The sequence below is a fragment of the Daucus carota genome, chromosome 1 (assembly GCF_001625215.2).
Source record: "Daucus carota subsp. sativus chromosome 1, DH1 v3.0, whole genome shotgun sequence".
Lineage (NCBI taxonomy): Eukaryota > Viridiplantae > Streptophyta > Magnoliopsida > Apiales > Apiaceae > Daucus > Daucus carota.
In genome coordinates, this window is record NC_030381.2 from 47549670 (window position 1) to 47570016 (window position 20347).

The 20347-nt window shown below is 35.6% G+C and overlaps 5 protein-coding genes and 1 pseudogene across 6 annotated transcripts; 4 read left to right on the forward strand and 2 right to left on the reverse strand.

The window, feature by feature from the left end:
* The first annotated feature begins 427 nt into the window (after positions 1-427).
* On the forward strand, positions 428-2989 carry LOC108199261 (uncharacterized). Of its 2 annotated transcripts, none has more exons than XR_010288098.1 (3): positions 428-656; positions 991-2618; positions 2789-2989. XR_010288098.1 is itself a non-coding variant. In XM_017366997.2 (3 exons), the coding sequence occupies exons 2-3, from the start codon at positions 1010-1012 to the stop codon at positions 2815-2817; spliced, it is 1113 nt and encodes a 370-aa protein (XP_017222486.1). In that variant the 5' UTR covers positions 428-656; positions 991-1009; the 3' UTR covers positions 2818-2989. The 2 variants fall into 2 exon arrangements, 1 of the variants encoding a protein (XP_017222486.1); XM_017366997.2 differs by having other exon boundaries at positions 991-2093.
* A 144-nt stretch (positions 2990-3133) lies between these two features.
* Positions 3134-7971, forward strand: LOC108199252 (probable phospholipid-transporting ATPase 4). Its single transcript, XM_064085783.1, has one exon. The coding sequence runs from the start codon at positions 4231-4233 to the stop codon at positions 7840-7842; it is 3612 nt and encodes a 1203-aa protein (XP_063941853.1). The 5' UTR covers positions 3134-4230; the 3' UTR covers positions 7843-7971.
* LOC108198463 (putative germin-like protein 2-1) lies at positions 7962-9094 on the reverse strand. The gene is made up of 2 exons (XM_017366220.2): positions 8896-9094; positions 7962-8682 (listed from the first exon to the last, which is right to left on the reverse strand). Exons 1-2 carry the CDS (start codon positions 9005-9007, stop codon positions 8147-8149), a joined length of 648 nt encoding a protein of 215 aa, XP_017221709.1. The 5' UTR covers positions 9008-9094; the 3' UTR covers positions 7962-8146.
* Positions 9095-11711: 2617 nt separating this feature from the next.
* Positions 11712-12813, forward strand: LOC108223628 (putative germin-like protein 2-1; annotated as a pseudogene).
* Positions 12814-15064: 2251 nt separating this feature from the next.
* LOC108223637 (putative germin-like protein 2-1) lies at positions 15065-16060 on the forward strand. Its single transcript, XM_017397988.2, has 2 exons — positions 15065-15244; positions 15352-16060. The coding sequence occupies exons 1-2, from the start codon at positions 15133-15135 to the stop codon at positions 15885-15887; spliced, it is 648 nt and encodes a 215-aa protein (XP_017253477.1). The 5' UTR covers positions 15065-15132; the 3' UTR covers positions 15888-16060.
* A 1739-nt stretch (positions 16061-17799) lies between these two features.
* LOC108223645 (putative germin-like protein 2-1) lies at positions 17800-18810 on the reverse strand. Its single transcript, XM_017397999.2, has 2 exons — positions 18615-18810; positions 17800-18514 (listed from the first exon to the last, which is right to left on the reverse strand). Exons 1-2 carry the CDS (start codon positions 18724-18726, stop codon positions 17979-17981), a joined length of 648 nt encoding a protein of 215 aa, XP_017253488.1. The 5' UTR covers positions 18727-18810; the 3' UTR covers positions 17800-17978.
* Between the last annotated feature and the right edge of the window lie 1537 nt (positions 18811-20347).

Sequence of the window (20347 nt, forward strand, 5' to 3'; positions counted from 1 at the left end):
TTGCGTGATAATTAGTCATATCATAATTAAATGACATAGCATTGAATCCATATTAACGACATTAATTAAATTAAAAGCAAAAGATAGAGTAATAGGTAAAAATAGAAACTGAGCCATCAGTATAGTTCAACATTTTTTTTAAATTATATAAAAATATTCTCTCCGTTCCCGTTCATTTTTTTATCTCTTCTGTATTATTTGGCACATATTTTAATATATTTATGAAATATAATTTCATAAATTATTTTCAATTTTTCCAAAAATATAAATATAAATATAAATTAAATTATTTAAATAGAAATGTTTAAATATTAAAATTTTCAAAAAAATTTCACACATGATTTATGAAAATATATTTTACAGAGTCCCGTCTTATATAAACAACCTCGGAGACCGGACAAAATAATACTAGTATGCATCACACAGTTCATTGTGAACTGGAACTCTGTAAATTTATGGTAATATCCAAAAAAAGCAAGGAAATCTGTACAAGGCAGTGCAAATCAAATGGGGCAACAGTTACTTATAATACCAAAATATACAAATTTCAAATACAAAAGGGAAATTATAATTTTTATATCCGAGTAAAAAAAACCCTCTTGCCATAGTCTCCGACTTCTTCGCAGCGCCATAATCTTGTCAGCTTCGCTTCTTAGGTACAATGTTATGTTATGTTTGTTTCAGTTCATGTTTTTTATTTCCTGAATTTTTTATTTTTTTATTTTGATCAATTGCCTTACTTTTCATCGTATAGTTAGTTTGTCTGTTTCTTGATGATTCTTGATACTTATGTTAATAATAATTGTGAGCATGATCTGTTCTGTCATGTTTTTTGATGTTCTGTCTTTGTGCTTGTGAAAAATTGAGTTTCTTGATGCTTGTCAGTGCAGTTGAAGTATGTAATAACTTATTCTGTTGTGAAACAAGTGGAATTTAAGAAATTGGTTTGGATGATTAATGTGTGCTGTAATGGTTTTCATGAACACATAGGCGTGAGACCACGTAGGGGATGATGGCGCGGAGGCCTCTTAGATACAGTAGACCAGGACTTTCGATAAGAGCTTTGGTTGTTCTCATTGTTCTTGCTGTGCTGTGTGTGTTTGTGATCATCCCCCATTACGAGAAGGTTGTGTATTTTCTTCGTCCTATTTGGGATAAACCGCCTGAGTCGTTTGAGTACTTGCCACATTACTATGCGGAAAATGTTTCAATGGAGACACTGTGTAAGCTACATGGCTGGACAGCACGTTTGGAGCCTCGTCGTGTTTATGATGCTATCATATTTAGCAATGAAATTGATCTTCTTGAATTGAGGTTGGGTGAGCTGCAGTCACAGGTTACGAAGTTTGTGATTCTTGAGGCAAATACAACCTTTACTGCTAAGCCAAAGCCTCTTTTCTTCACTGAAAATCGTGATAGGTTTGCTTTTGCTGAGGGAAAGATCACACATGGTGTGTTTCCAGGGAGTATTGCATCTGATGGATCAAAGATGCATCCATTTGATAGAGAGGCAGCACAGCGTAGAGCTATGAACAGTTTGATTAAGAAGTCTGGTATTTCTCCTAACGATCTCCTAATTATGTCAGACACTGATGAGATTCCAAGTCGCAATGCACTGAAAGTGCTGCAGTGGTGTGATGGAATTCCTGATGTGATACATCTGGAATTAAAAAACTATATGTACTCGTTTGAGTTCCCACTAGAATCAGGAAACTGGAAACCAGCGGTGCACATATACAGGCCATGGACAGTTTACAAGCACTCAAGACAGTCCGACTATGTTCTTTCTGATGCTGGATGGCATTGTAGTTTCTGCTTTAGGACTATACAGGAGTTTATCTTTAAGATGACTGCTTATAGTCACGCGGATCGGGTGAAAAGAACTGATTTTCTTGATGCCTCCCGAATTCAAAAAATTATCTGTCAAGGAGATGATCTTTATGATATGCTTCCAGAGGAGTATAGCTTTCGAGAACTGTTTAAAAGGATGGGATCAATTCCTCGCTCAACATCAGCTGTACATGTTCCGGCTTATCTATTAGAGAATGCTACAAAGTTCAAATTTCTTCTTCCAGGTGGTTGCGTAAGACAAGGTGACTCTGAATTCCTGGAAAGGTTCTGACAATTGTATGAACTTTTAAGTAATTATATAAATGACATATACTTTCAGGAGTACATTATTAGTCATGCGGACAACTATTAAGACACTTAGGTCTGCAATTTATAGTTGATTTAGGGACAAGTACCAATGTTAAATTATCTCTCCAAATTTCTGGTTCCTGGTGGATGTTTACGCCAAATGAATTCTTGGAAGGGTCTTACCATTTTACAGAACTTTTAGTTAGTTATATGAATGAAGAGGTAGCCTAAACTTTTGCTTCTTGCTACAGCATGTAGACAACTATTTTGACATCAAAGACTGCACTTCTGTATGTGAGTTAATGTCAGCCACTGTTAAATTATCTCACCTTACCGTTGTAGATAGATAATGTCCACTTCAGGATTGAACTTTACAATATTGGGGTTTTCCTTTTAAGGAGAAAAGACAGCATCAGCAGCGACTAATACGAAAAAGGTTAAATTTTCTGATGATCAGCTGTTGAACCTTCTTAATGAAGGTGAGAAAGTGTTGTGTGTACATATGATGCAAATTTGTGAAAGATGTTGACCCTTTTTATTTGTAAGGGTTGTAGTGTCTCAGTTTATTATGTTCATTAATCATTAACATCATTTTGCTTGTATCATCATCGTCATCATAATTTTTGTATCAAATCTGAAATTCCTGCAGGAACCAGGACTTTCGAATCAGTCACTTGAAGTTCATATCATCTACAAATGAAAAGAATGCGAGGGAAGCACTATTACTCTGTACTTCTCAAGATTTTATAGAATGAATACAATTTTAAGTATTTACACAGGCATCTGCTCAATTTTTGTTGTTGCAACACACTTTATTGTTCTCTTGATGACTATAAGATATCTCCATGTCCCATGGCGCAGATGTATTATTTTACCCCAATCCACAGATACACTTCACTTGTCCACTTATAAATATTTTGAATTTCAGAATTATAAGATCATTAAAGGTATGCGATATAGATATATTAATTATGTTTGCACAATCAATATATTGAAGTTCAAACATGAATTTTTTCAGTCACAGAGAGACATTCTTTTTTTTGCCTGTCAAGATTTGCTTTTCAGTGTCTGTGATGAGGAGCAACACAGGGACAAACACTTGCAAGAAAAAAAACCCATACGGCCATACCTATGTTTGGATGGAACAGAGTATGCCTTCGACGACTCTAACATACAATTTTCCTTCGAAGAGAGTACACAACTGTCATGATTCTACGGTTTTGGTATCCTGTAATATTTTGATCGTCGATAGATAAGATGCAATGTATTCTAGAGTACTGGTTTATTTTATATGACTGTTTATCTGGAAATGTAGAACTTTTTCTTTTCATTTTTATCAGTTTACCACCTTCAGTATAGAAATGGATAAATGTCTGTACAGCTTAAAACTTTTCATTTGTAAAGTTTGTAGATGCAAATGTGAGAAATGACTTTATATATATGAAGCTCATTTGATATATAAAGTCATTTGATTAAATGATTATTTTTGTGTGAATATAAGTGGAGCTGTGCATATGTGAAGTTTCAATATTTTATGAAATTAGATTTAGATCTATTGACATACAATAATATAAATCATGCAGACCAACTTGTGTTGCAGCTTAATTTTAGTGATATATCTAAAACATGTCCCGTGAAACACTGTCAAAGGTGTTGTTTGGACGGAGAAAAGTTCTCAATTCTCATTTTTCTTCTGTTACTTTGATCCTTCTTCCACTCCTCTATCTAAACTTTCTCTGTACTTACCTACTTTGTCCATTCACAGTTCTATCATTTGCTGTTAATTACACTCCATTCTTCTTCTTCTTGTTTCAAGATATTTTTCGTATTCTTTCACTGCTTATCTTCTTGATGTATCGATGTTTTTTCCAGCCAAAGTCTTTTTTCGGTTACATATTTACCACTGAAGTGTTGGATCAGAGAGTTGCGGAGAGGGGCTACTAGGGGTCATCTGAAATTAGATCTCTAGCTAGTTCTTCCCTCTCCAGAATCTCGTTTTTTATGTTTGTTCCATTTCCTATTGCAGGATTTTCCATGATGAATGTGTTTAAGAGATTGGTCCTGTTGAATGCTGTAGTGTGTTGATTCCTGATGGCGAAAGGAAAGATCAGGTCGAAGCTGAGGAGCAGTCTATACACTTTTTCATGCACCAGTACTCCGAATAAAGCAGCTGAGGCTGAAGAACTACAAGGCTCTGTGTACTCAAGACTAGTGTACTGCAACGAGCCTCATCAGCTCAGTTACAACTCTAATAGCACATCTACGACAAAATACAACATTGTCACATTCATTCCAATTGCACTCTTTGAGCAATTCAACCGCGTTGCAAATGTTTACTTTCTGATTGCTGCAATTCTCTCAGTTACACCATACGGGCCTTATGATCCTTTCAGCGCCATTGCACCATTAGCATTCGTCGTTGGCCTTAGTATGGTGAAAGAACTCATAGAAGACTGGCAGAGGTTTTTACAGGATTGGAAGGTTAATATGCGACCAGCACAAGTTTATACTGGGCATGGTATATTCGAGTCTAGACCCTGGAAAAAGATTATGGTTGGTGATATTGTGAAAGTCGAGAAGGATAAATTTTTTCCTGCAGATTTACTTCTGCTGTCATCTAACTATGATGATGGAATATGTTATGTGGAAACAATGAATTTGGACGGTGAGACAAACTTGAAGGTTAAAAGAGCTTTGGAAATAACCATGGATTTGGACGAGGATAATTCTTTCCGAGAGTTCAAGGCAACCATAAAATGTGAAGCCCCAAATCCCAGTCTTTACACTTTTGAGGGTGAGCTTGAATACAACAAGAAAACATACAGTCTTGACCCGATTCAGATTCTCCTTCGTGATTCTAAGCTAAGGAACACGTCGTATGTGTATGGAGTTGTGATTTTCACTGGTCATGATACGAAGGTTATGCAGAACTCGACAAAATCCCCTTCCAAGAGAAGCAGGGTGGAGAAACAGATGGACCAAATTATCTACATTCTATTCAGCCTCCTAGTAATTATCTCGATCATGAGCTCAGTCGGTTTTGCCTATTTGACAAAGTTTGACATGCCAGATTGGTGGTACTTGCATGCTCCGGATGATAAGAACTTGTATAATCCACAAAAGCCCTACTTGTCAGGTTTATATCATCTGATCACTGCTCTGATCCTTTATGGATATCTAATACCTATTTCACTCTATGTTTCGATTGAAATTGTGAAAGTCTTGCAAGCAAGTTTCATTAATAGGGATATGCACATGTACCATGAAGACACTGACACACCAGCTCTGGCAAGGACATCGAATTTGAATGAAGAACTAGGGCAGGTTGACACAATTTTGTCTGACAAAACAGGTACTCTGACATGTAATCAAATGGACTTTCTGAAATGTTCTATTGCGGGGATTTCATATGGACAACGCCCCAGTGAAGTAGAATTAGCTGCTGTGAAGAAGATGTCTATGGATTTTGATGCTGAGGATCATGACTTCTCAAGCGCAGTTAGTGGCTTTGAAGAAGAAGGTAACGCGGAGACAGAAGGGACATCTAATAATCAGGACCATGGACGTCAGATCAAAGGTTTTAGTTTTGAGGATAAGCGTCTCACTGGTGCATGTTGGTGGAAGTTACCTAAACCAGAAATTCATTATATATTTTTTCGGATACTTGCAGTGTGCCACACTGCAATTCCAGAAGAAAATGAGGAAGGAGACGGATACGACTATGAAGCAGAGTCCCCCGATGAAGGAGCATTTCTTGTTGCAGCAAAAGAATTTGGGTTTGAATTTTGTAAAAGGACTCAAGGAAGCATATTTGTTCGTGAGGCGGATCCTTCTTCTGAAGAACCAGTGGAAAGGGAGTTCAAGATTCTCAATATTTTGGATTTTACCAGCAAAAGAAAGCGAATGTCTGCTATTGTTCGTGATGAGAAGGGAGAAATTTTTCTCTTCTGCAAAGGGGCAGATGCAATAATTTTTGATAGATTGTCAGAGGATGGAAGAACATTTGAGAAAGCTACAAAAAAACATCTAAGTGACTATGGTGAAGCTGGGCTACGTACCCTCGTTTTTGCATATAAAAAGCTAGAAGAGGCTGATTATAATGAGTGGAATAACGAGTTTCAGAATGCAAAGAATTCTGATTCAAGTAACAAGGATGAAATGCTTGAGGACTTATCCGACAAAATTGAGAAAGAGCTGAATCTTGTTGGTGCTAGTGCCGTGGAGGATAAACTGCAGCAAGGAGTTCCTCAATGTATTGACAGTCTCGCGCAAGCTGGTCTAAAGATATGGGTGTTGACGGGTGATAAAATGGAAACTGCAATCAACATAGGCTTTTCATGCAGTCTGTTGCGTGAAGAAATGCAACAGATTTGCATATCTATTAAAGACGAGCAAGAACATGATGCAGAGCAGGATATAAAATCTGACATTTCGAAGCAAATTATGAGTGGAACTCAAAAGATGAAACAAGAAGAAGACCCTCATGCTGCGTATGCTTTGATAATAGATGGGAAAGCTTTGAATTTTGCTTTAGACGATGAACTGAAACATCAATTTTTGCATCTAGCAGTGAGCTGTGCATCAGTCATATGTTGCCGGGTGTCTCCCAAACAAAAGGCCCTCGTCGTTAGATTGGTAAAAGAAGGGACAGGAAAAACAACCTTAGCCATAGGGGATGGTGCAAATGATGTTGGAATGATCCAAGAGGCTGATATAGGCATCGGGATCAGTGGAGTCGAAGGAATGCAAGCTGTGATGTCAAGTGATTTTGCTATCGCGCAGTTTAGATATCTGGAGAGACTTCTGGTGGTCCATGGTCACTGGTTTTACAAGAGAATTGCTCAGATGATTTGTTACTTCTTCTATAAGAATATAGCATTCGGCCTCACACTCTTTTACTACGAAATTTGCACTGCTTTTTCTGGTAATGCAGTTTATGATGACTGGTATATGATTCTTTATAATGTTGCAGCTACATCTTTACCTGTCATGACACTCGGAGTCCTGGAACAAGATGTCTCCGCTGAAGTCTGCCTAGAGTTTCCAGCATTGTATCAACAAGGCCCGAAAAACTTATTCTTTGGATGGTACAGAATAATCGGATGGATATGCAATGGAGTTTATACTTCATTCATCATCTTCTTTTTCAACATACTGACTCTGTATACTGAAGCCTATCGCGTTGAAGGACAAACTCCTGATATGAGCATCATGGGCGCCACTATGTTCACTTGCATTGTCTGTGCAGTCAATACCCAGATAGCTTTATCACTCAGCCACTTCACCAGGATCCAGCATATTTTTATCTGGGGAAGCATAGTGGTTTGGTTTCTTTTTCTTATAATTTACGGGGCAGCTGTTCCTGAAACTTCAACAGGGTCATATCAGATCTTCCTGGAAACTCTTGCACCCTCTCCGCTATTCTGGATCACCATTCTTCTAGTCGTGATAGCTTGTAATCTTCCGTACTTCATGCACATCTCATTTCAGAGGTCTTTTAGTCCGATGGATCATCACATCATCCAGGAAATTAAGTACTACAGGAAAGATGTTACTGATCGACATATGTGGAGAAGAGAAAAGAGAAAAGGAAGACATGAAGCCAAAATCGGGTTCAGTGCAAGAGTTGATGCAAAGATTAGGCACTTAAAAGGTAGGATTCAGAAAAGAGGAGCAGTTATGGCTGGTCAGGAGATGCTTTAATCTTCCAAGTTTTCCATTTCATAGTGAGCCGAACTGAATTTTCTATATGTTTAGATTTTTAACAGGAGATTGAGTTTTTAGTACCATGTAAATATGCAGAGGTTTATATTTAAGTTTTAATATATAAATTCAAACTGCAAGTTTTTTCCAACTACAAAAATTACTTAATAAACAAAATTAACCAAGTGATGGACATCTCAATCAGACAAATTGTCTGAATTGAGCATGCAAACAAAACGTAAAGAATTACAAAAACGTAAAGAATTACATAAAATTAGAAAGATATGGGAATATCTAAAATCATCTAAAATTTGGATTGCATCTCAGAGATGATGTTCTTGTCCACCTGGAAAGCCCTGACAAGTATGTCGGTTGATATGTCCGGCTTAGAACCGAACACTGCATTAGCGATGGTAATGACTCCTGGATTTTGGCTGCTAAGACCCGCAATCGCCATTGCATTACCATTTCCTACATTTTTCTGGTAGTGTATGAGACCGATGGGGAAGACAAAAACATCACCCTTGTTGAGGATTTTTGAGATCAAACGATTGTCGGGATTGGAGGTGACGAATCCAACTTCAAGGCTGCCTTCAATGACGGTGAGGATTTCAGTGGCACGAGGATGGGCGTGAGGTGGGTTGATCCCCCATGGTGCATAGTCGATGCGGGCCAAAGAGATACCAAGTGTGTTGAGTCCAGGTATTTGAGTAGCGGAAACCAGAGTTACCCTTGACCCAACTGCATTGCTCGTGTTGCCTGCTATGTGAAGTCCACTGAAGGAGAAGTCACTGGCTTCAACCGAGCTTGCTTTCTTACATGCTAGACCATTTAAAAGCACTGCAAAATGCCAAGGCAAATGCGCCTATCAGTTTTAGACATGCATGTCAAGATATATACATGAGCACGATTGTATAGCCTAAGTGATGGGTTTATCCTCTGTTGTCCCGGGACACCCGCCGGATTCGACTACTCATCTCGAGAAATATTACGACATATATTAATCTGTAAGGCATGCAAGTCTAAGTTGATAAAATAAACACTCATACATACCTTGGCTGTTTGATTCAGCAACACAGAAATCTTGAAGTGCACTCTGGTCAGCCGCCATGGCAACGCAGAAGGAAAGAGCAAAAACCCCTACCAAAACCATCAATTTTGCCATTCTCTCTCAAATTTATTTCTTAAAAGCTTGTAAAAGATTGGATATGATTATGAGTGAAGTACATTTGCAGTGCAGCTCTTCTCTTATATAGAGAATTATAGTACATCCGGCTGCTACAACTTTGCATGCTGCCGTCCATTTATTAGTTTGGATTCGAAGAAACAGTCTCGTCTTCCCTTGCATGCGTAGTTGGGTGCGCTCTACCAACTCGAAAATAAAATTAACGATAAGACAGAGTAGCTAGGAAAATCTTTACTATAAAAACAGTAAAATAGTATTGTATATTTGTTTATTTTATATTTTGTATAGCTACTATCATTTTCGGCACGCTATATATGTGTGCGACTTTATTAAAGATATATATGTGTATATGCCGTTGGGTACACTGTAGAAACACGGTTGTGATGCTCGCTTTGATGATGAGCGGTTAATAAAAAAGAGTGGGAGGACGGATTATAAGTACAAAAGATGCATCTTGTTGATATCGCATTTGACCTTTTCATTATCCAGTGTGTATGATTTGATTTTATTAAAATTTTATGCAGGTTGATACTCTCTTTGTAGGCTACACTAATAACCAATTAACCAAATGGCGTAAAACTATCATATCAAATGTTAACAAATATAGAAGTACATGTGTACAAGGATTTGTACAAAAATTTTGACAAATTAAGGAGTGGAAATGTCTCGGCCGGATCGCCTTTCTTTTAGAAAATTGCTAACATACCCAAATTATTATCGGAATGAATAGTATTCATTTTGATTCTGTTGCATTATTCTCCATTTTATATGTGCAACGATCAGCATTAAATCTTATCTTTTAATGAGATGTATCACCTCGAACAAGATTGTAATCTAGGAGAAAGATAATTTCATGAAAAAAACTATAATTAGATAATCAGAAAGAATGCAAGATATGTCCTATAAAATTCCGATGATAAAACTTATATCCAAAAAGAATCAAAATGTACGACAAAAAAAGGGAAACAAATTTAAAAACATGAAAACCACAATACTTATAAACAGTCATAAACTATAAAAACAAATGTGTGATTGCTTTTTCTGGGCACAATATATAATCTAAATAGGTAAAAAAAAATTAGATTTTTGCTCGAAAAGTCTAATTAAAATAAGCAAATGGAATATTTTGGTTTTTTAATAAAATAAAGTGAATATGAAAAATATTATAAAAATTTATTAATGATTAACACTATTAAAGTCAAGAAAAATTATACAAAATCATCGTGAATGATATTTAAGGGATATATTAAATTAGGATTTCAAGATTTTTTTTCATTTTCGAAATACAAATATATTCAATTTGAATTTTAAAAGATATATTAGGATCTTTATATTCAAATAGGATTTGAAATTATCCTAACAAATCTGATAATAATCAATCATGATTTAAATTACTTAAAAATTTATAAATTTTTAATTAAAATTATTTAAGACTCATTAAAATCTGATACTACAAACATTGATGAATTTTTAGAATTTATGAGATGATGAGTTTTATAATATTGTTCACCATATCTTATTTTTCTTGAAATTAAAACACAATTCACATGATTGTGAAAGATAGCGCTTACATCCTAGAAAAACAAGTTTATTTTACATATTTTAGTCTGAATGTTCTAGATTTTGCATGAAATCATAATCACGTATGATACATTAAAATTCAAAAATTAATTCATTATCGATGCATTAAAATCTAGCCTAATTCTTTCAAAAATATAATTATCAGCGACACCATTAAAAAATAATACCTCGCGTACACAATAACCGTCATCAAATATATAACACAAACCCAATAAAGTGAATGTGCATATATGTACACACATAATATTAAAGAAAAAAAAATTCACGCAAAATATAAGACGCATCATAAATATATAAAACAACAAAGTATTAAAATTGAATAATTTGTTTACAAATGTTTTATGGTATATAGCTCCGATGCAAACTATAATATAGTACTCTCATCAGTATTTAAACTTCGTTAAGGCTACACTACTCGAATCATTTAGCTATGCACAATCCAAATCTTGAAACTTATTTTTCTGTCTGATACGATTGTAATACAGAACTAATATTATTATTTAATTTTATCTTATATAAAAATTACCAAAATACATGCACAAACAAATTAATGAACAATATTCAATTATACTACCAAAAGAATAAGAAACGACTGTATAAAGCATAAATTTATGCTAGATAAATAAATATCTTAATAATTTATTTCACGTCAAAAGATTTTATAAAAATAATTGAGTTGGGAGAAAGTCCATCCCAACTTAAAAAAGTCCGTCAGCCGTGGCCAAAATATATTTAGAAAGTTTAGACTTGATCAAAGTCGAATCTCAGACGGACTTCGAAAAGAAAAAAATGCATGGCTTTTCAAAGCCCTGGTCGAGGGGATTCTTGCGTCTCTTCATGTAAATATCGTTGAAATTTCTTGTTAGTGTTTAATAAGACCTGAACCCGCTAATATATATCTAATTGTGAGTATATTTTTATCTTGGCAATTCCTCACGCGTTTATATATAAAAAAAAAATACGTAAAGAAACTTAATGACGACTCTTTCACGAGATTATGAGTGCAGGGACGGCAGTCGGCATGCATGCACGCAGAATTCTTGCTGGAAAAACCCCCCAGACTTACTAAGTCCAGCATTATATAAGGACTCAACACTCGCAACTCCATATATATAAGCATAACAGATTTCTCCTCATCTCAGTCTATATTCGAAACCATTTCTAGAGTGTAAAAGGGAAATAATGGCAAGTTTACTCATCTTCGTAGGGCTTATAGCTCTTTCCTCCTCATTGGCCATGGCTGCGGACCATAGTCCTCTTCAAGATTTCTGCGTTGCTGCCTCCAATAGCCAAGGTATCGTAATACTAAATCATTTCTATTTATTTCCACCTTGCTAGCTCTGTATACAGAACATATACTTACTCAATTTTCATATTATAATTGGAAACTGCAGTTGTTTTGAATGGTCTGGCATGTAAGAAAGCAAGCACGGTGGAAGCCACTGACTTCTCCTTCAGCGGACTTCACATAGCAGGCAACACCAGCAATGCTGTTGCGTCAAGGGTAACTCTGGTTTCGGCCACTCAAATTCCCGGACTCAACACACTTGGAATCTCTCTTGCCCGCATCGACTATGCACCATGGGGCATCAACCCACCTCACGCCCATCCTCGTGCCACTGAAATCCTCACCGTGGTTGAAGGCAGCCTTGAGGTTGGATTCGTCACCTCCAATCCCGACAATCGTTTGATCTCAAAGATCCTCAACAAGGTTGATGTCTTTGTCTTCCCTATCGGCCTCATTCATTACCAGAAAAATGTAGGAAATGGTAATGCAATGGCGATTGTGGGTCTTAGCAGCCAAAATCCAGGAGTCATTACCATCGCTAATGCAGTTTTCGGTTCTAAGCCAGACATATCAACTGATATACTTGCCAGAGCTTTCCAGGTGGACAGGAGCATCATCAGCAGGACCCAGGCTACATTTTAAAAGATATTTTCAATCAAAATTGAAGTGCTTTTGAGTTTATTCGAATTCTACAATTGTTGTGAGAGTGATTGTTTCCAGTTAGTAGTAATTAGAAGTTTCAGAGACAGATGTGGATTGCTGGAGTACTATTTCCGTCAACTTTTTCGCTTCATTAATTCTTTGAAAAGTGTTAAAGTTCTGGTTTCGTGATTTACATTCTGTCTTTCAATTCGTCAACGTATATCTTGCTCAACACCCGGTGTTTATGTATAATTACCGTACTTGCAACAAAATGTTAAACGATATTTAATTAGTTCATTGAGTTAACTTTAAGTTAAATCTACTTCGATGATCTGTTTTCAAATTTTTTGAATTTAGTGATTCAACTGCAACTTGATCATGAGTTGAGTGATTTTTTGCCCATCAACCCTAATAATTATTAGCTAGTTTAACTGTACGAAGCGCACCATGAAATCCGTTGTTGTTTACCTCTTATAATATACCAGCTTAAACTCGTGAGAGGAGTTGGAGTGGAGTAAACTTAGGGCCTGTTTGTTTAACAGAAGCAGCTTCTGCTTCTGGCTTCTGCTTTTCTTAACCCGTTTATGTAAAGAAGTAGAAGCACTTTTAAGAAGCTGAGAATCCTAACTTCTCTCTCACAGCTTCTGCTTCTTTTCCAAACACTTTATTCACTTATTTACTTCTCACTTCTGCTCCACTACTCTACTTTAAGCAAAAAGTCACTTCTTTTAAACTTGCTCAAACGGCCCCTTAAAATTTGTAGTCAAAATTTATATCGATTTTTAAAAAATTAGTCAAATTTTCAAATTCTCATAATGATGCCCAAATTTTGAATCCGCTTTTTAAAAGTGTGGCTCCTGTTAAATGTTACTAATAGGAGTAATGGATAGAGGGTAAAATTGAGTTCCAAATTCTTAGAAAGGTGGCCAGACTTTGGCTCCGCTTTCTAAAAGTGTGGCTGGAGCCACATTTTTAAAAATCGGAGTCAAAGTCTGGCCACCTTTCTGAGAATTTGAAACTCTAACCAATTTTTTGAAAATCAGTGTAAATTTTGGCCACAACTCTGAAGTTTACTTTAATTTAAAATTTATTATTTATAATTTGATATCTAATATCATTTTATTAATGATTTAGTATTATTTGATATTCATAATTTGTTTGTATGAAGAATTATATAATATTGAATTAAAATTTTATTAAATTATATTGTCTTTAGAAATTTAATTTATATTTTCTTTATTTTAAATCGGTACTACAAATAATATATATTTTTATTATCTATATATGTGAGTTATAATTAAATTTTAATATATGTATCAGAAAGTTAAATATTAGTAAATAATCCTTAAGTTACCGAACAAAGGAGTATCACGGAACTACGCTCATGTATTGTATTGACAGTTATTTTAAACTCTCGCACAACATATGATATGATACGATGAGATAGATTGTAATAGAAACAAAGACTTCGGTACTGAATCTGTTAGTTAATTAATTTGGGTGCAAAGTTTGTACGTATATAGTTGACTACCAGTGAGCCAGAGGTTGGCTGTGTTCGAAGGTTAAAATATTTTAAAACGACTAGCTATACGAAATTTTAAATTATAATTTTCAAATAATACGATATTAAATATTATTTCAAAAGATTTCTAGCCGCGCGTTCTCTTATAAATTTAATATCATCCATCCATTTTTTATTTAATTGAAATTGAATTGTTTACGATGTACATGACACTCTTGAATATACTCTACCGGGTTCTTTCTAAACATATAGTTTCTGTGGCCAATATGAATCAAGTAGATTCTTTCTTTTCCCATATTATTTTTTTTTTTTTATTTTCGCAACCACCTGTGTGCTCATACGCGGAGACAGACAAGATGGTATCAAACGGCAAACAAACTTCTGAAATTAAAACAATAAATTACGGTCGTTGTCAAAGGAAAGCTCCAAATGGAATATATAGCTAGCTAGAGTAAGCAGACAAATTTTTTAAGTAGTTTTGTAAAATCCGTCCTCCCACCATGCATGGCCAATTCACCGAGATTGTGATAGCTCGCCTTCTCGTAAATTTAATTTTGTACTTTTTACACACTTTGATATGTCCAGATCATTAAAATTCCCAGTCTCGGCAGGATATACACATGCAGCGGAATACGACTGTTTCATGTAGTAATACAAATGCATGTATGTTTGTAAATATATATATATATATGAAATTAACAGGATAAAACGCACGTGTCACTCTTGCTGACCCATTTGCCTTGAAAATTTGCAGTGCTTTTGGTTGAATTAGCCGGCAAAACCCGACTTGAAACAAACTCAATTTACTCTAATTAGGATGATGAGTAGTACTATATGTGAAAGAAAAGTGGATGACCCTTTCGGGAGATAGATAATTAAAGGACGGCAGTCGGCGTCCACGCAAACTAAGAGCTGGAAGCAAATCACCCTGCACTGCAGCCTGCACTTGGTGTGTATAAATACTTCACTCACAACTCATTACTGAATATATAGCTTCAAGCATTCCACATTTATTTTCTTAAACATTCTTCTAATTCAAAAACTACACAGGATTTAATTTCCAGGGAAAGAATGGCAAGTTTACTCATCTTTGTAGGGCTTATTGCTCTTTCCTCCTCATTGGCTATGGCTGCTGACCATAGTCCTCTTCAAGATTTCTGCGTTGCTGAATCCAATAGCCAAGGTATCGTAATACTAAACCATTTCTATTTATTTCCACCTAGCTAGCTCTGTATTCACTATTCAGAATGAATAATTACTTAATTTTAATACAATATTTGGAAAGTGTAGTTGTTTTGAATGGTCTGGCATGTAAGAAAGCAAGCACGGTGGAAGCCACTGACTTCTCCTTCAGCGGACTTCACATAGCAGGCAACACCAGCAATGCTGTTGCGTCAAGGGTAACTCTGGTTTCGGCCACTCAAATTCCCGGACTCAACACACTTGGAATCTCTCTTGCCCGCATCGACTATGCACCATGGGGCATCAACCCACCTCACGCCCATCCTCGTGCCACTGAAGTCCTCACCGTCATTGAAGGCAGCCTTGAAGTTGGATTCGTCACTTCCAATCCTGACAATCGTTTGATCTCAAAGATCCTGAACAAGGGTGATGTCTTTGTCTTCCCTATCGGCCTCGTACATTACCAGAAAAATGTAGGAAACGGTAATGCAATGGCTATTGCTGGACTGAGCAGCCAAAATCCAGGAGTCATTACTATCGCAAATGCAGTGTTCGGTTCAAAGCCGGCTATATCAAGTGATATACTTGCCAGGGCTTTCCAGGTGGACAGGAGCATCATCACCAGGACCCAGGCTTTATTTTAATAAGTTTTAATTATTATGTCATGCACTGAAGAGAGTGGTCGTAAAACTGAGAGATTACAGCTACGATGTTAATTTTTTATATCCTTGAATTCTTTCATAATGTATTACTATTGTTCGGTTTCTTGATTTAATTATTAATGGAAGAAATCTTACCTACAGTTCTTTTCTTTATCTAGCCCTATAACTTGTCGAACTAACGTGTAAAATGATATTGTGCTCACACAGATATGCATGATCGATAAGAAGAAATTAAAAGAGGATAAACTCTGGAATTAGATCATAATTTGGAAACATAGTTGTGCCACAACAGATGGGTTTACATGGGGAAAACAATTACTCCCTCCGTCCCATTTTAACAGCCTTTTTAGAATTTGGTTGTTGTCCCAAAATAAGTGATTTTTTCTTGTTTTCGTGAACTATTTGGTAGGTGAATTTCAATTCTACCCCTCATTTATGCACCTTATATTTTCTATGCAATACAAATAGTGGTTTAGTTTGACTTTACTAGGGGTAGCTAGGTAAAGTATTCAAATAAACACCTCCATAAATGTAAAAATTGGTTTGTGTGCATCTCTCTAAAAAGGCAGTTAAAATGGGACAGAGAGAGTACAAGTTGATTAACAGACTCCAAATATCATCTCTTTCTAACAATAAGATGGATAATGCTAGCAAGAAGCTGATATATGACATGATAAAAAATTTCAAACGATACTGAAAGACGAATAAGTAAACCTGAACAAGAACAGCCCGTAAATAAGCCGAGTCGATTCTAACTTTACGTTGCTCGTATATTATTTGTTAGAAACGAAAATAAACTCAAATTGAAGCTCGAGCTTTTATCCAATCATAAAATCTATTTGAACTTGGTTCCTAAAAAAAAATTGTTCATAAATGATTCGCAAACAGCTTGTAAACATATACTCTCTCTATCCACGGCAAGAAAAGCACGTATTTCCGACCGTCAGAATCAGTCGGAAATGATAAGTTTTGGTCGGTTTTGAGGTCATTCCCGACCGCTTACCGACCAATAAGGTTAGTCCCATAAAACTGGTTCGGAAATAATACATCGGTTCGAAATGAGTCTTATTACCGATTGACTTCCGACCGTCATAATTGGTCCCTCTCATTTCTTTACATTTTTCTGCATTGCTCGACACGCATTTTAAGACGCATATAAAACATAGTTGCATAATTTTTTTTTGAATTTTTTTTCTTGTATCAAATATTTAGATAGTGAATATTTGTTGAGAAAAAAATTAAATTATTTTATCAAATTATATTTTACGAGAGTTTTAGAATGCATGTCGAATCTCCATTGTCCAATATAAACAGTTGAGGAAGACGGACGGAGTATTACATTCAAGGAAACTAGCATCTTATCAACGATCGAATATAAACGACCGGTAGCTAAATCTTGTGAGCAGTCGCTCTCGATCACTGAAAATGGTCGCAGAAAATCAAGTCGTAAGTTTTAGTTAAGTGTTTATATTATTAAAGATACTATCATAAAATTGATTTTTATAGGTCAAAAAGTAAGGATCCAATATTTATTTTGCTACGGAGTGTCCTAACACAAAATTTTACATCTTTTAATTTTTTGTTATCATTTCAGAAAGAGTGAGTCATTTTCTTTACTTGAACATATTATTTTTAAATATTTTTGTTTTATATAAAAATATAAAATCTTTCATTTTAGTCAAAAAAAAACTTGAAAAATACTAATAGTTACACGCACCCCTTGCGAAAAAATAATATTTTTTATATTTGACACGAAAGGAGTATCGTTTTATATGTCTAAATTATTAGAAGGAAAAATGGATATGTTATGGGTTGAACTAATCGAGACAAAAAGATATAGGTAAAATGTTCTTCAAAATGTGAATTACGAAACCACTGCTGTAAAGTAATACACTTTTAAAGAAATCATGAAGCAATGAAATTAATAGAAACTGTAAATATCTGCTCTCTCTCTTCCAGAGCAGGTTCAAGTGTCACAAGCAAGAAAACTACACACAGCTTAACCGGAAACAATAATTCACAACAATTCTAGAATTCAAATAAACTCAAATGCTCAATTTTGATTAAAATCTTTTAAAACATAGCCTGGGTCCTGGTGATGATGCTCCTGTCGAGCTGGAACGCCCTGGCAAGTATATCAGTAGATATATCCGGCTTAGAACCGAAAACTGCATTTGCAATGGTAATGACTCCTGGATTTTGGCTGCTAAGACCCACAATAGCCATTGCATTGCCATTTCCAACGTTTCTCTGGTAATGTATGAGACCGATGGGGAAGACAAAGACATCACCCTTGTTGAGGATCTTTGAGACCAAACGATTGTCGGGATTGGAGGTGACGAATCCAACTTCAAGGCTGCCTTCCATGACGGTGAGGATTTCAGTGGCACGAGGATGGGCGTGAGGGGGGTTGATGCCCCATGGTGCATAGTCGATGCGGGCTAGAGAGATACCAAGTGTGTTGAGTCCAGGTATTTGAGTAGCCGAAACCAAAGTTACTCTTGACCCAACTGCATTGCTCGTGTTGCCTGCTAGGTGAAGTCCACTGAAGGAGAAGTCAGTGGCTTCCACCGTGCTTGCTTTCTTACATGCCAGACCATTCAAAACAACTACACTTTCCAAATATTGTATCAGAATTAAGTAATTATACATTCTGAATAAAGAGGTAGCTAGGTGGAAATGAATAGAAATGGTTCAGTATTACGATACCTTGGCTATTGGATTCGGCAACGCAGAAATCTTGAAGAGGACTATGGTCAGCAGCCATGGCCAATGAGGAGGAAAGAGCAATAAGCCCTACAAAGATGAGTAAACTTGCCATTCTTTCCCTTGAAATGAAATTCTGTGTAGTTGAGTAGAAGAATGTTTAAAAAAATAAAATTGCAATGCTTGAAGCTATATCCAGTAATGAGTTGTGATGAGTCAAGTATTTATACACGCAGCTAGCTCTCTTGCTTTACTTAAGTAGCTAGTGCAGCCTGCAGTTCAGGGAGATTTCTTTCCAGCTCTTAGTTTGCGTGGACGCCGACTGCCGTCCTTTGATAATCCACGAAAGGGTCATCCACTTATTTTTACATATGCATAAACGCGTGATAAATAATTGATAGTATTAGCTAGTTTTTGTCTGATCAAACGAGAAAATGATATTTGTTCTGTAGTCTTCCCATTTGGTAATTAGACTGACATGCATGATAGGAGGGCGGCGTATATTTAGTTTAAGTTTAGTCGTAGAATTAATGTTAAAAATTATAGATATAGAAAACTGGTCTTTAAAATATTAGTGTAATTACATTTTTATACATTATAATTTATTCTTCGTGTTGTAATATATAGACTATATATAATTGATACTTGATACCTCTTGAAAGAGTTATGGTCTTCTTCTCTTCAAAAGAACAAAGTTTGATTTCTGATATTTCTGACCAAAGATTGGTCTCATGTAAGCAACCGGGGGCTACCCCCGGCTGGAAAAAAAATATATAAGTATAATTTATTTATTTTTAGTTTTTTAGCCTGGGGACAAAATTTAAAAATAATTATATATATAAAAATTAGTCCACTTAACATGGTGGTTTACATCGAGAAGGTCATATTTAAAGACATAGATGATGAAGTTATCTTACAATATGCAAAATCGTAGAATTCAGCTGTCATCCATTCATTCCTCAAAAAAGGTAGTAAAGATGTCACCACTTAACCAATTAAGATATGCATATTTATTTTTAATTTTTTTGCTGAAATTTTAATAATAGTTTAGCACGAGATCGAAATTAATCTTGGTTCCGCCACTGTATGTAAGCATAAGATAAAATTGAGCTAAATAGCCCAGCTGTGGGAGCTTGTGACACGTGCATTTTATGTTAATGCATGAAACAGTCGTATTCCATTGCACGCATGCACCGGCCGGGAATCAATATGACCTGGACATATATCAAAGTGTAAAAAGTACAAATTTAAATTGGACGATAAGACGAATTATGTTGGATAATCCTCAGTGAATTGACCGTGCATAGTAGGAGGACGGATTCGCGTACAAAACTACTTAAAAAATTTGTCGGCTTACTCTACCTACTTGTATATTTCATTTGACGCTTTCCTTTGACAGTGATTGTAGATTATTATTTCGATTTCAGCAGTTTTTTGCCGTTTGATACGTACTATCTTATCTGTCTATCTGCAGGTATGAGCACACACGTGGTTTGCAATGAACTTGAAGCTTTCAAATGCCACCCAAAAAAAAAAAAAAAAAAAAAAAAATGATCATATTTAGTCATACATACATATGTTTAGATACAAACTCTTAGTCTCACTAGTATCGGATGTTAGCCCTCGTTATCACAATTTAAAATGATTTGAAACACTAATGTCTCACGATCTGAAAAATACTCTCAGTATCGCTTTTTAACATATATCTTTACAAGAACAAAATGTTATTTAGTGTA